Genomic DNA, 16,655 nt, shown 5'->3' with positions numbered 1-16,655 from the left:
CGTAGTTTGGACTTATATTATAAATTTTGAAATAACTGGGTCAGGAAAAAGACTGGACTTATTAAAATTCTTGAAACAACCGGGTCTGGAAAAAAGACTTTGGACTTATATCACAATTTTTCAAACAACCGGGTCTGGAAAAAAAGACTTTGGACCTTTATTATATTTTTTAAACAACCGGGTCTGGAAAAAAGACTTTGGATTTATATTTGTACTTTGATGTTTTATTAACCCGGTCTGAAAAAAAGACTTTGCACTTTTGTGCTATATGAACGCATTACTATAGGATTTTAGTTTAGAACGGATTCGCCAAAAATCCCTTCAAATTTATTACATTTGTGGGTAAAGTCATTATTACATTTGTGGGCGATCAAAAATTATTACATTTGTGGGTAAAGTGTTATTACATTTGTGGGCGTTATTACATTTGTGGGTAAAGTGTTATTACATTTGTGGGCGTTATTACATTTGTGGGCGTTATTACATTTGTGGGTGCAACACCCCCCCCCCCTTTATTTTTCAATGGCATTAGTCAGGTTTACAAAACCACAATGCTCAATGCTTTTATCAAAAAGTACATGTATCTATAAATTATAGACCTCTTGAGAAGGCACAGTACTTTCAAGAGATCATAAGAATTAGCAAGAGGGTTTACAAGCCACAATCCAAAGGAAATCATTAATTTAGTCAAAGTATCTGGTAATGTTCCAATAATTCCTTGAGTTTGTATCTAAAGATTTTTGCTTTAAATTATTTTTTTTTAATGAGGGATTAATATGATGTATGTATGTATGTGTTATGTATCCTTGCACTGCATATTACCCAATTTGAATTTACATGGATGATGAATAATGAATATGTATCTTAATTCTGGACTTCTACATGTATAGTGGGTTTAATCTGAATATTAATGATCCCTGACATCATAAATGTTTTTTACTTATTAATATTTTGGTTTAAATAATCTACTATAAAAGGCCTTAAAGTTATTTTAAGCAATATTGTTTTTGATGTTTTGCTTTCCTAACCACAAAGGTCCAAGCGGATCCAGGATTTTCCAAAGGGGGGGGGGGGCACATTTTCCAGAGAAAAAAAAGAAAAAAGAAAAAAAAAGATTTTAACAAAAAAAATAAAGACATTTCGTCCACAAAATACTTTGACAAGCAAGAAAAAAAGTCTTCACTTTCAAAAGGGAAGGGGGCACACTTCTGTTAAACTGCATTTTTTACATTACAAATATTGATTTATGTTTATGGTTAATAACGGGCCGGCTTTGCCCCCCCCCCCCTGGATCAGCCAGTTACACAGGTGACTACAATTTTTAGGCCATTGACGTTATTTTCTATTAAAATGTGTCACTTCCTCCACGAGGAAGAAGGGTAGAGCAGAAGAGAAAAGTAAAAATACAGTGATAAGATTTAATAGGGACATGCATAAATACATTAAATGATAAAATCAAAATCTGAACCTATTTTTTGTGGATGGTTTGCATGTACATGTAGACTTGAAAAAGTTACAATCATTACGTCATTACAATCAATTGTACATCTGGTTGTAATAAGGTGGGTCTTGGGGAGATATTGAAATCTAGGATAAAGAAAGAGGATGATAAGGTAGGGTGGGGTGGAAAGATGAAAACTGTGGGTTTTCACAAGGTTGAAAGAAAAAGTGGGATAGAATGGCTTCTGCCTTCACATCAGTTTATCACGACGGGTCAGGCAATCGCGTATATAGGCCTACCCAACCATTCAAGAAAGGGACCCCCTAAATTCCCGAAACGTTGGGTCCAGTTTAACTGACCATACAACAATTTTGCTTTCATTTTCACAAATTATTGGGTTAACTGGACCCAACCTTTTGGGAATGTAGGGAGTCCTTTTCTTGAATGGTCAGGTTATGAGAATGCCCGACCAGACGCAATAACTAATGTGAACTGATGTGATGGCACGAGCTGATAGGACGGGATTGGGAGAAAAGAGCACAAGAGCCGAAATAAGAGTTAGATTTTAGGTAAGAAAAGGAAATGGGAAAGTTAATAAGAGAGGTAAAAATTGTATTTAAGAGCACTTCAGATGGAAAAGGGGAGGAGGCGCAATATGTAGAGGAGAGAATGAGGACATAGAAGATAGAGAGATGGGCAGACCAGAAAGACAGACAGAAGGATTACTAATGAGAGGACAAAAAGAAAAACAAGACAAAATAGAGATTGAGATAATTGGACCTGAACAAGGCAATTAAATATCAATGGTGCTGATGAGAGTGCTCCATCCATATCCTTAAAAGTTTTTATTTCACGATAATCTTCATTTTGTACATTGTATATTATTTAGATTTTTATACAGTAAAATAAAATCAAACCAAACTAAAAGAGGAGACATGCTCCAAAAAAATAATTAATTTATTTAGTTGGGAGAAAAAAAAGAGAATGAATTAGAGAAGGAAAGCAAGATACATGAAGAAAGAGATCTAGAAGATAATAGGAATTGCAAATAATACACAAAAATGGATCTGTAACACACAGCTTTGCAATTGATCAGTAGGCTCAAGGGCAGATCCAGGATTTGACAAGAAAACAACGACAAAGGTCCTCACATGCCTCGGCTATGCATGACATATTCCACTAAATGGGGGGGGGGTCCACAGGCCAGATGGCCCCCACCTGGATCCGCCACTGATCAGGCTGAATTCTTTGACTAACCATGAACAATAATCAATGCAATTAATCACAGAAATAAGCCTTGCAATTATAAAGCACTATAAAACTTTATTATGGGAGCCCAGATAGTACTTATGAACTCTATGTACCATATGTTTTCACTACATATATTACGTCATGTATTACGTCAATCTGCTGTCAGCACTTGTCTATGATCGCTGACACAATACAATCTGGATATGTTTCCTTCCCCCTCAACTGGCATGAGAAGGGGGATATTCCAAATCAGTTTCTCTGCACTGCACCTGTTAAAAATGTACAAGTAATGCTCTTTAAAGGTTCTGTACTCTGTAGATCTAGTTTTGGAGGAGTCTGAAAATTAATGTGACATAATAATTAGATACAGTGAACTGCAAGTACATGTATTAAAGTTTCATCAACATTTGTGGTCTGACATTTATCAGATCTGACATCGTCACTTGTTTCGGATTGGCTAAAGAGCACAGGCATCCATTTATTACTTTGATAGACCTGTCAGATAATTTTGTCGGAAAAACATCAAACATCAAGTCTTTTCATGAGACGCTCCTGTAGCCAGGGGTTTCAATAAGGGGTTTTGATTCTTTCTCTTTCTTGACTGAAAAATTTGACAAGCAAAACTGAAAAAAAGGTCATCATTGGTATTTCATTCACAAGAACCTCTTTCTCTCCTCTATTTTTCTTGCTTTGGAAAATTAAGGGGTTTGATCGAATCCCCTGACCCCCCCCCTTGCTACTGGCTTGTTTCACATAGTTCTTTGTCAGAATAAATGTATGCCCATTTTCTCACTTGGATGCTTGGTTCAAGGATATGCATGCACCTTGCAACCATAACAATCAAATTTTAGGTCTTAAAATCAATCATATGTCTTTAATATGTAACCAATTGCTCATTCCCAAATGTTACTTGACAAGTAATTCCCACAGCAATGACATGCTTTCCTTCAGCAAGAAGTTAACCCAAATTGTGCTGCACTCAACCCGGGTGAGGTGAATGGGTATCTTGTAGGAAGATATTTCTTGAATGCTTGAGCACCCAAATGTATGTGGCAGCTTGGCTACAGCCGGGGTGATAATATGATACCAGGGGGCCGTTTCATAAAGCTGTTTGTAAGTTAAGAGTGACTTTAAGAACGACCGGTGATCCTTTCTTATGCGCTAATTCTTCGCCAATGAAAATACCATTTACCACAAGAAAAGGATCACCAGTCGTTCTTAAAGTCACTCTTATCTTACGAACTGCTTTATGAAACACCCACCAAGTTTTAAGTGCAGTAGAGTATATTAATTTATTATTAACTGTACAATGTAAACGGTCCATATTATTATTTTAAAAATTAAATAGGATTATCCATAATTACTTAGCACTATGGCTTCCTATTGAATTACAAAATCCCCATTTTCACAAACCAACTTACATCTGATCAAGGAGTGCTAGGACCTGCTTCTGTTCGATCCCCTCCAGCCATAGCTTGCGTAGCTCGTCCCTTCTGCAGTGGAGGAGTTCCTTGCAGGATAGAAGGTCCGCCTTGACGACCTTGGTCCTCTCCCTGGCATTCTTGATCCGCCCTGAGATGCTGCTGTATGCTTGGATGGTTTTGGTGAGGGTGTCATAGTTTACTGCAAAGACAAGATGGAGGATAAAGAAACTATTAGTTTAAAGATAAAGGAAAGAAGTTGCACTAAACACTGATTTCATGAGGAAGTCTGTAAAACCAAGGTTACATGTAATTGTCACTATTTAAATCATCGCAGATCTATCTGAAACATTCACAATAACTGAACTTTGTAAAATCATGAAATGTATACTGAAAAACAATCACCAACAAAAAATAAGCACATGTGGGACAGTGTATTATTATTGCTTGGGAAAAAGAACGTTGTAGATTGTGATAATGTCACGCTTATTTTGCTAATTTCTCAGAAATAACACAATATCTTCCTGAATACTTTGGCACATATTTTTTTTATGTGGGTACAGACGCTATGGTGGTCATTTTATTGGATTCTGTACAAACTCAATTACCACAACTGGCATTAATCTTTAAAATACCACAAATTTTGCTGATATTCAAGATGGTCTTGGTAAGGGTGTCATATTTTCCTACAAAAAAAAGAAGATGGAAGATATTGTTAAATTAAAAAGCAATGACTGAAAATTTTGCTGATATTTTAATGATGCTATATTCTGGGATGGTCTTGGAAGGGTGTCATAGTTAAAAAACAAAAAGATGGAAGACAAAGAATTTTGTTAGTTTAAAAATCACTGAGTACTGAAAATTTTGTAGTAATAAAATCTACTGCAAAAAACAAGATGGATGATAACTGAAAATTTGCTATTTTTGCAATCTTGTAAATGTTAATGTATGCTAGGATGTAAGGGTGACATAGTTAATTGCAAAAAAAAGAAGATTTCAATATTACAAGTAGAAGTTTAAGAATCATTAAATACTGAAAATTTTGCTGATATTCACGATGGTTTTGGTACATGTGTACTACAAAATTAGATGGACGATCAAGATATTGTTAGTAAATTGTTAAAGACTGCAAATTTTGTGGATATTTTAAGGCAATGGTGCAACACACTGTCACTCAGAAATTGACCTTTAATGGTCATTAAAGGGAAGTGTTTTTATTGACCACAAATAAAATATTGCTCATCGTCCAGACTTCTTATCTTGTGAAATGCAGAGAGCCTGACAATCATGTCCAAGCAGATTTCAAGAAAACTCATGCATGGCCCTGGGAAGCAGGGGTGCTGGGCCCAGGAGCACCCCCAAGATTTACCGGGGGGGGGGGGGAGGGGGGTGCTGCGTGTGTTATTCTCCATAGGCAGCCCCCCCTGGAATTCTGGTAGGTGTGGCAAAACGGAGACATATATTGAGTAAAATAACATACGTTTTGTGGTGAAACCCTTCTTTGTCTTTGTTTTTTTTTTGGCTTGTCAAATTCATACATCAGCACCTCCTGTAAAAAAAAATGTCCCAGGGCCCTGAATCATGAACCAAATCAACTACATGAACAAGTATTACAGTTTTCCTTCTACATGTACTTACTATAGGCCTATGATTAAAAGGGCAAGTCCACCCAAGTGAAATTTTGATTTGAATAACAAGAGAACATCCAACGCTGAAAATCTTATCAAAATCGGATGTAAAATAGTAAAAGGAAATTTAACAACATTTTATAACTTTTGCTTATTTTTTCAATGTCATGCTTGTTGGATTTTTCTCTTTTTTAATTCAAAAATTCAAATCACCTTTTTGTTGGGGTAGATTAGATGTTGAGTGGACCATCAAACACAATACAGGCGTAATAGCTTTCGATCAAGAATCACATTGAGGGTCGTACCATTATCTGGACCATGCAGATAGTGAAAGGTGAAAGTGTATTGTACTGTGTACTATCTTGAGTAAAAGTACATTGAACTGTGATCTATCTTATGATAAAAAGCATGTTGCACTTTTAATTATCAAAAGAATAAACAAGTATGTACATTAATAGCCAAATGCGTAATCCAAGAAAAAAAAATAATGGATGGGATAAACCATCGTTACCACGGCGATATGAAGGAAAATGCTATTTGGAAGTATTTCTTGTTTCTAAGAGGATATCAGATCTGAGTCATATTTCTAAGTTGAATATCCGAGCATCCCATCATGACTGTCTGTGCTACGTGTACATGTAGTTCAGAGACAGTGTTGGTCTATCATCTTGGTTCACACCACATCACTGTATTAGAAATGTTAAAGTTACATGTATAAAGTTTTTTTATTTACGTTTTTATTAAGAATCAGATCAACAGGTACAAGAACAACTAAACTGTTTTTGGTCATACTGAACCCTTCATTGATGTTTGAAACTTTTATACATGTAACTTTTATACATGTAAATCTGATTACATATAAAAGTTTAAAACATCAATGAAGGGTTCAGTATGACCAAAAACACATTAGTTGTTCTTGTACCCATTACTGGTTTAGCAATTAACACTTGATTGGCTAAGCCCATGCCCCACACAGTGCCTAATACAGACTCGTCCATCAATATAAACCTATTGTTAAAAGTGTCCAAAATTCAATTTTGAAATGAAATGAGTTAGGAAAAAATTTAAATATGGACATAAAATACAATCCAATAATTTTTTTCAGTATGTTATCATTTTCATCGATGAACGGTTTAATGGGGAAAAAGAAACCTAAACTAGCATTCCATAGAAGTTTGGTAATACTTAATATGGTTTTATGAAATAAACCAAGACAAAATCAAGAAATTCAAGTCATTAAAATGAGCTACAAGCAAAGCAAATAATTATGTTTCACTTGCTGGAAACTTGAAACTGAAGAGGGACAGGATCAACTGCCCCCACCCCCCCAAAAAACAACCAAAAGAGAAAAATAACCTACAGTATATTCATTTGAACTTTGAGTATTTTGCCGTCAAATCTATTGAATATTATTGGTGCGTGCTATCCTAGTGCTTATTCCTGATGGTCGTATTAAACATGCATATATATATATATATATATATACACGTATAGAAGATAACTAGTTACTATAATATTTCTTCATTTTATTTCTGTGAGAACATAGCTTTTCATTGGCATTGCTGTCTGAAGAGAGAGGTGCAAGAGTTTGACACTTTATCTGGGAGTGGTATCCCTTCTTGGCCATAAAACCACATCCTAAGAACTAGTGGTTGGCTTCCAAATTGGGGTCACAGTTCTTTGATTCTGATATACACCCCCCCCCCAATTTCAAAATGTCTTCTAACTCCTGTGTCTTCATATCCATCTCTTTTCCTCTTTCTTTCTCTCTTTCACTAACATTCTACAACATTGACCAATCATGTATTTTCTAGTGTCCCTCTACTGTTCAGCAACCACCCCACCCCTTCTGAAAGTAAACTTCCAGCAACTCAAATGAAGAAAGCGGGAATAATAATTTTCTTTTATTCTATGCTGCCAAAAAAAATACCATGAATGCATGGGCACGATCTCCTGTTATTTTTCTTACAGTTCGAAGCTTCAGTCTGTATCAACAAATTATAAGTATATAGTAATTACTCTTATAGGGGGTGTTGCAAGAAAATATTTGCAATCAATTGCAAATTCCAGTTACAAATTTACAAGCAAGAGATCAATTTTAACTAACGCAATTCAATTTACATTTGTTGATATACATGTATCAAGCAGACCAGCGATCAACTGAAAATTTGCAATTAATTAGAAGAATTATGATCGATTTGGGGACTAGAAATGGACTTGTAATCGATTGCAGGTTTCTTGTCACACTCCGTTGGTGTAGGTTATGTCTACTTTTGATGTCTTGCCCTTGTTACAGATTATAGAGCTTTGTAAAACATATTAGTACTACATGTATAATAGTAATTCTTTTACTGTACAATGTTTAATGTGATTGAAAGTTTACATGTACACTGTTAACATCATAAATCAAATTCATGAACATGACCAACCCTGAGTCAGTAAGGAAAAGAAACAATTCCTGTCTGATAACGAATCTTGTCAATTCATCAAATACTGACCTTTTAATGACACTCATATTTGTTATTTAAATTCTTAAACCCTCTGCATGTAGTGATTCCTATTCATGACTTGGATTTTAGAACCAGATCGGAAGTATTACAATTTAATTTTTTAATATATTTCAATGAAATTAATAGAAATAATAAAAAAATAAATGTTTACATGGAATATTATTTTCTATTTTTATCTACTTGAAAAAAAATACAGATTATTTTGTGTGTGTGTGTTTTGTAAAAGAAAAATAGGAAAACAGCAATTCCCATAAAGTATGTATATAGTAAAATTATCTCACCCCCTCCCCCAACAAAAAAATTAAACAAAATTTACAAATAAAATCTCAAGCTTAGTTTAGATTGTCCTCCAAATACAAAATGGTATGGAAGGACTGCTATAATATTTGAAACATTTCTGAGGTTCATATTCCATATTATTTCAAATATAAATAATATGGTATTTATTTTCAAATGCTTCAATTGAAAAAATTGCTCTACACACACAGATAACTAAAGCACCCACATGAAAAACTGTCCACTTTTTAATGCTAACTGATCACTTTAATGGTAATTGTACATTGAAATTTGCAAGAGGTATTGATAATCTGACACGGTTATCTATTTATCTATTCTCTGTACTTCCATTCATTGAATGCATATTAAAAGCGCTCAAAATTTGTGATTGTTCTCAGATGATTAAACTTTCCCTATGGTCAAGTCATGTGACAGATTTTCTTTCTTGTTTTCACAGGAAAGTGATTTATGCTTCGTATCAAAAAGAGGCACTTCATCAAGAGTGTCTGGGCTTCAATATCATGTACATAGGCCTACATGATTGTTTGCCCACTGGGTTTTATAGGCTTGTTCACTGTTTATGACAGTGAAACTCCGAAATGCTGTGTAAAGTTCTAATTTTGTAATGTTTTGCCTATTTTGAAATTGTTCTCTGTAATAGTACAGGCCTATGATCAGGAAGGTATACCTTAATTTTTCACTAAATAAATATGTAGGCCTACAGTAAATCATGAAATACCGAACACAGTCAACAAATGAATGAAAAGCAACCCTTTTCCTCAAAATCATCTTAGTTTTTTATGTGAATTTCACAAGTATCTTTCATCAGTCTGCATACAATACTTCCTAACTCATGTATTAAATCCAGAATACAACTTGCAATTTATTCCTGTTGTGTCATGTACATATGGATTCATCAAGCAACTTGTTCCGACTGTTGTTAATTGGTTGCTTGATTGAGAAGACGTGCTGTATTAAAGTGAAGTTGCTATCTGGGAGATATACCGATTAGAATCATAGCTAAGAGGATATGAATTTCCTAATCTTTGGGATGAAGTTATGATTAGTCCCCATTCACACTACAAAACTCATGGCTGGTCAATTCCAGCCAAATGTTGCATTTTTCCATTTTCAAAAATTTCTTTTCGGAGCAATTTTGTTTATACTGTTTATAAGTATACAGTTTAAGGTTTACAAAAACACACTTATATTTACTATACCCTCATTCATTCATAAAATACGCAATGTACACTCTGTTGCATTGTGGTACTAAGATTTCATAGAAAATGTACAACTTTCACCCATCCTTGGCTCCTGGCAAGCAAAGGGTGCTGATGAAAAATCCCACTGTCCATGTGACCTCCAAGCAATAATTTACCATTAGCTGTATTGTTTTACACGCTGCAGTGAAACTATGAGGCACAAAATACATTTCAAGGTGTGTATGTTTGATGTCCCATAAGTCACAGTTTTGAGCATTAAGTTTCCCTCATATGCTGCCATAGACTCCTGGAGACAAGTATTGGACTTTTTTATCTACCATAGTACATGCTTGCTTCAACAAATCAAGCTGCATCTGTATTGGACTTGAAATAGCTATACTGGGGGGACATACATTTCAGTCCCATAAGTCACATGTCCCATAAGTCACATATACAGTTCGTAAACCATGCCACCTTAAAGCTGTCCATGACAGCAAAGAGAGAGACAAGAATGCTTAAAAGCTGGAGAACAGTATGCTGACTGTCAGAAAAAACAGTCTGAATATCAAAGGCAGTGCACTGAACAACAAAAAATAAGTTTGCATTGTGTGCCCAGTCCAGAAAGAAGGAGAAAACTGAATATGATCGCTAAAATGCAAAGCTGAGTGCAGGTGAATTGGGTTTGTTTCACCCTAGCTTTTAGTCATTTTTTAGGTCCAGATCATTCTCTTGGTTTTCTTGTCCCCTTAGAGTGTGCATCAACTGTTTTACATATGATGTGAACTTGGTATATACACGTAGTTCCATGGAAACTATTAAAACCTATGTCAATGTCCCATCAGTCACGAATTTTGTAGTTGAGCGACCCTCTGGATCCTGTCAAAATAAGAGCACCAGTCCTCAGATGCATTTAAGGCTACCATGAGCAGAGCTATTAAAGCCCCTGTAAATGCCAAAAAATTGTTCAGAAGCTTGCAATCAAGTTTTCTCAGAATCATTCCTGCCGCCTGCCAATAGAAAGGAACATGCGCATTTAAAGAGGACCAAAGGGTGGTGTCATAATGTCATGAACATCGAATCGCCTGTTCTAAACCTAGTCGCAGCTGCATGATCGTCTTACACATTTGTATTTGCAAAAATAATGATTTGTGTTGTCCTTGGTTGTTACCATCATTCTGATAGTCGTAAAAGGGCACTGGTTCATAAAGCTTTTCGTAACTTAAGAGCGACTTTAAGAACGACCGATGATCCTTGTGGTAAATGTCATCATAAATTGGCAATGTTTTAGCATATAAGAAAGGATCACTAGTCATTCTGAAAAGTTGCTCCTAACTTACAACAGCTTTATGAAATGGCCCCAGGTTATTTTGTTTAGAACCAGGCCGCCATTACACCATGACAACTAACATCACTTTGGTACTCTACAAATGATGATGTCCTTACAGGCATTCAGAATTTCTATGAAAGAGATGACATATCAACCCAAGCAGCTGGCAAAAAAAGAAGTTGTGATAGGGTGCATCCCCATGGTATATTTTTTAACCAACATTTTTTGTATTGCCTGAAGTGTATAGTTAATGAATCTTGATGTTCCCTTTGTCAAATCGTGTCCCATGGGGTTCCAAATTGGCAATTTTGGCAGCCATCTTGGATTTTTCATGAAAATCAATTATTTTCATATTTTTTGCACAGACAATGGTAAATCTTCCATGTAAATGAATACACTTTTTACTATACAAGTATACATGTACATGCAGTTTAGATAGTAGAAAGCGATTGCAACTGTTTTCTAGACAGTCCAGTTAATGAATTTTTTAAAAAGAATTTATGCCAAAATTTTAATATTTTTTGTCAAAAATTTGCCTGTGCACTGATATCCATCTGTTTTATCATAAACATCAACAGCTAATGAAAAATATGAGCATTTGACACAAAAGAGAGTATATTAACAAGAATATTGATTTACTTCATGGCAGCATTAATGTCTTAATTTCTCACATGTAATACACTGTAGTGTAAAGGTCATTTTCTTACCATACTGTATGAGACAGATAGAGAAAAGCAACATTTATTTGTCCTATCTGTAACAAATATGTCATATCATTATGTCCCATCAGTCACAATTGAAAGTGTGTACATTCTTTCTAATTGTTCATTTTTCATCTGTTTGCTAAATATTTATGATTGTAATTGTTTATTGATTATTTTCTACTTATTTGATTACAGTTCTTAAAACTTGATGACAAGTTAGGAAGCTTTTTTTTGGTTAATGTTCCCTTTATATAAATGAACTGCGTGAAAAGATGTTTCTGCCCTTTGTTGAATTTATTTCTGACACAATGGCATGAATTATTAAGGGTGTCATCTTATTAGGAAATATTTATTCATGCTGAAATTAAGTTTGACTTAAAAAGTCATCGCGAGGAAATGTTAATTCCATGAAATGAGATAGGGTCCCATCAGTCACATTCACTTGTCCCATAAGTCACACACGATTGCACACAACTACTGAAACAAATGAAATGAATCAAGTCCAATTCAAGTACTGTTAGTGAGCCCTATCACTAGTTAATCTCCAAGCCCAAATCTAAAAACATTGTCATAAAACTGAGATAGATATGGCACTTTGAACAAAAGAGCCCAATTTGTGTGGTCCATCAATGTCCCATAAGTCACAATGACATTTCTGAATATCTAGCACCCTATGCAACCAAGCTGAAAGCATACATTTTTGTATACAGTAAGTTTAAGTATTCTTCTTTCAGTTTAATAAAGTAAATCCATGTTTGTGCAGCTACTATTTCAGATATGCACCTCAGTTATGTGGAAAAAAGTATCAAATGTCCCATAAGTCACAATGGAATTGACCGGCTGACTGATGAACTATTCAAAGTCAAAACTGGAATACATATATTTCAGTAGTCTGAAATTCTGACTCTGCTGTACACACACTTTATAATATGTAAAGCTGGAAAGACCGTTCCAATATTTACAATCAATTCTGAAAAACTGGCATTTGTTTCATATGCTGGTTGACAGTTCATTTTAATAAAACTTCAGTATTTTTTTCATTGAATAGAATTGATGGGATAGCACAATGAGCAGCCCAAGATACTGTGTCTACTCCTCTAATCCTTCAAAATCAAATAAATTATCAAATATCAATCGCTTTATGTTCAAGTAAATTGTTCTTACTATCTCTTAAGTTCAAGTCCAAATTGTTTTATGTTATTTTTTTTGACAGTTCCTAATGATTGTTTGCTCTTTGCTGCTGCAGAGTTACATACATGTACCTATCGCATCACCATATAAAGCACTTTGTATATTGTGGAAAATTTGAAGATATCTGGAGATATTTGAAGTATCATATTATGAATTAGAGTGTAGGATTAGGGAGTTGTACAGAAAACCTGAGGAGGGGGTAATAGTGAGTACAAATAAATGATTTGAACCCCCCAGGGGCCACTTCCATTGACGAGTGGATACCATGCGCGACCATGGGGTCTCGAAAAGCACCCTAAACATGTATTTTCCATATTCAGAAACGTAACATACATAACGTGCCCATCTTGAAAAACACATTCTTTTTACAATTTTTTTTGGTCGCGCATGGTATCCACTCGTCAATGTAAGTGGCCCCCTGGGTTTGAACTTTGGGCTTTAAGGGTCTCTCAAGATTTTTACTTGAGCAGCAAAACTACAGACCTCTGTACAGTGTATACTTTCTCAATTACCCTGCGTATATGCCCTTCAATAATGTTGCCCCTATAAATATGAAATGAATAGTCTAATTTCCTTGTAATGTGAAGAGGGAATATAAATCGACAGGATGAGAGTCATTTTAATCTTGCGGTGATGGGGGAAATGAAGTGTTATAATTGTGATCCTGGTCCATTGTGATGTCAATGGAGTGTTCACTGGCTTGGGTTTCACACATTAATTTCAATTTAGTATTAATGCCTAATGGTGCGATCTCTTTGCTTTATTACAGACATTATTACGAAAGAACTTCTTTCAGGGTGTGGTGTTGCACAAAGATTGAAGATTGACTATAAAAAATTGCAATTAAATTAAATTGCGTGGAGTATACGTCACCGCAAGGGTCAGCTCATGCTCAGTATACGCGCGTTCTTGTGAAATCATCAGAGGGAACACGCATTAGGTAATGTTGGCACATGTTGGTGTGTAAGCATGACAAAGCCTACTTCACCCTTTGTGAAAACATCCCCTGGGGCCCCGAAACACAAAGGTTCGCAATTAATCGCTAAATGAAAGAGCCTGTGAGGGCGTCTTCGTCTAGTCTTCATGACTCTTGTCTTTCGATCTGATGGCATGTTTTCCTTCAAGAAATTTACCCACTTTTTGCTGCACTCAACCCAGGTGAGGTGACTGGGTACCCTGTAGGAAGAAATTCCTTGAATGCTTGAGCACCTAAGCAGCCCAGCTAAAGCCGGGGGGGGGGGGGTAATAACAGCAGGGCTAGCTGGAAGACCAGTTTTCGTAACTGAAGTGGCTACCCTGGGTAAATATGTCATCATTATCATCGTTGCATGTGCATTTTGTTCAGTAGGCTGACTGCCTGGGAAACAATCAGAAAAATCGTTCTGTCAAATTAGCGATTAATCGCTAATAAACCTTCATGGTACGGTGCCCGGATTGATCACAATTCCTTCAAACCAGTCTATTGGAGACTTCACTCAAGGGCTTCATAAATATCAATTACTTTATTACTTCTAATACTTTCAAAACTACTTATATAACACATCTATGAGTATTAACAATAAGAGTGAAACATGCATTTTCAATGAGAAAATAGAAACTGATAAAATAGACAATGGGATGTGGAGAGGGAAGTGCACTTTGATATCTAAAGTGACCTACATGTTATGTGATCAACTTTGACTTCCTTCCATTTTTTGATGAAGAAGATATTTTTTATCTTTGAGTTGCATGAAAAAATGGATCAAAGGCGTACATATACTTGAAAATGCTTGGCATTAATATCGCACAAAAAAATTGAAATCTTAGATTTGTGTTTGACCGACTGAAATGATATATTAAATTACTTGATGTTGGGGACGGGGTGGGGAGGTTGCCAATCTGTGCAGTGATTGATTGATGAATTTACCCATTTCCCCCCTCTTTTTGATAATTTTTTATATTTTCACTTGTTGGCCCCCCTCAGAGCATACATGTATATACTAGCACATCAATGATGTGAAGATCATCCAGCATCTCGCAACGAAATTTAACAAAATTTTAATTTCAGCCCAGTTGACACTGTACTGACATAAATTGAGGATATAGAATTGAAATTGATGAAGAAATGACATTGAGGCATTTTTTGTGATCTATGAATAAATTTCACACAAATTAAGCATAAATAACTTTCAAGTCAAAATTTCTTAACTCTGTGTAGAACCTTGGTGAAACTCATGTAGCTCTCAGATGGAACAAAAATAATCAAAATCAATTTAAAAATAAATTAGTAATTATTTGGGAGTTTTGAAAATATATAATTAGCATATTTAATGAATTTAAAAATTCTGTGTTGAAATTTTGTATCACCACCTCGAGCTATCATATTAAGCAAACAAAATTGAAATTGATCAACAAATGAAGAAAATTTTTTTTTTGTGATTTATGAATAAATTTTGCATAAATTGGCATAAATAATTTCCAGACAAAATTTCAAATTTTTGTGTACACGTTTGGAGAACCTCATGCAACTCTACCAGATGGAAGTAAAAATAAATCAAAATCTGTCAACAAATAAAGAAGAGGTATTTTCTGTGATTTCTGAAATTTCGCATTAATTAGCATAAATAATTTTCTACTGAAAATTTCAAAATTCTGTGTAGAAGTTTGGTGAACCTCATGAAGCACTACCAGATGGAAGAAAAACAAAACAAAACCGGTCAACAAATAAAGAAAAGGCATTTTCTGTGATTTCTGGATAAATTTCGTATAAATTAACATAAATAATCTTCTACTGAACATTTCAAAATTCTGTGTAAAAGTATGGTGAACCTCATGAAGTTCTACCAGATGGAAGAAAAAAAATCAAAATCGGTCAACAATTAAAGAAGAAAAAGCATTTTATGTGAATTTTTAAAAATATGAATAAATTAATTTCACATAAATTAGCATAAAAATTGTTCTAGTCAAAATTTCGAAATTCTGTGTAGAATTTTGGTGAACCTCGTGAAGCTTTTCCAGATGGAAGAAAAAAAAAATCAAAATCGGTCAACAAATACAGAAGACGAAGCATGTTATGTGAATTTTTAAAAATTTGCATAAATTAATTTCGCATGAATTAGCATAAAAATTGTTCTCGTCAAAATTTTAAAATTCTGTGTAGAAGTTTGGTGAACCTCATGAAGCTCTACCAGATGGAAGCCAAAAATTCAAAATCGGTCAACAAATAAAGAAGCATTTTTTGTGAATTTTGAAAAATGCGCATAAATTAGCATATTTAATGAATTTCAAAATTCTGTGTAGAAGTTTTGAATGCCCCACCTAGTGCTATCATATAAAGCAAACAGACTTGAAATGGCGAAGAAGTAGCATTTTGAAATTGTGGACAGACGACGGACGCCACGCCACGGCATAAAGCTCATCTTGCCCTTCGGGCCGGATGAGTTAAAAATGAATTTCAATCATGTTCTCACCCACCAAACCGATTCATTTTCCACTCGATTTACACGATAGAACAGATCCCCTCCCCAAAGGAATCGCTTTACGTCAGTAACCTGTAAAGCTGAGCTGGATCATAACTCCTCGTACCAAACATGAATCCAAACATTGAAACATCCTCTTGGCTGGACAACATTGTTTAGTGTCTAACCTACTTCATCCTGTTACCATGGCAACAGTCAGGGGTGGAAATGTCAAATTAGTAACAACCCCAAAATAACACCAACTGA

At 35.0% G+C, this 16,655-nt stretch overlaps 1 protein-coding gene across 4 annotated transcripts in view; it reads right to left on the bottom strand.

The window, feature by feature from the left end:
* LOC121425692 (exocyst complex component 4-like) overlaps nt 1–16,655 on the bottom strand; it is a 72,439-nt gene that overhangs the window by 28,085 nt on the left and 27,699 nt on the right. For all 4 annotated transcript variants that reach the window (XM_041621855.1, XM_041621856.1, XM_041621854.1 and 1 more), the window contains exon 4: nt 4,114–4,315. In XM_041621855.1, coding sequence (XP_041477789.1) covers nt 4,114–4,315 — 202 coding nt within the window. The remainder of the gene's footprint in view (nt 1–4,113; nt 4,316–16,655) is intronic.

The sequence above is a fragment of the Lytechinus variegatus genome, chromosome 12 (assembly GCF_018143015.1).
Source record: "Lytechinus variegatus isolate NC3 chromosome 12, Lvar_3.0, whole genome shotgun sequence".
NCBI classification, from domain to species: Eukaryota; Metazoa; Echinodermata; class Echinoidea; order Temnopleuroida; family Toxopneustidae; genus Lytechinus; species Lytechinus variegatus.
This window is presented reverse-complemented; position numbering and strand designations above follow the sequence as displayed.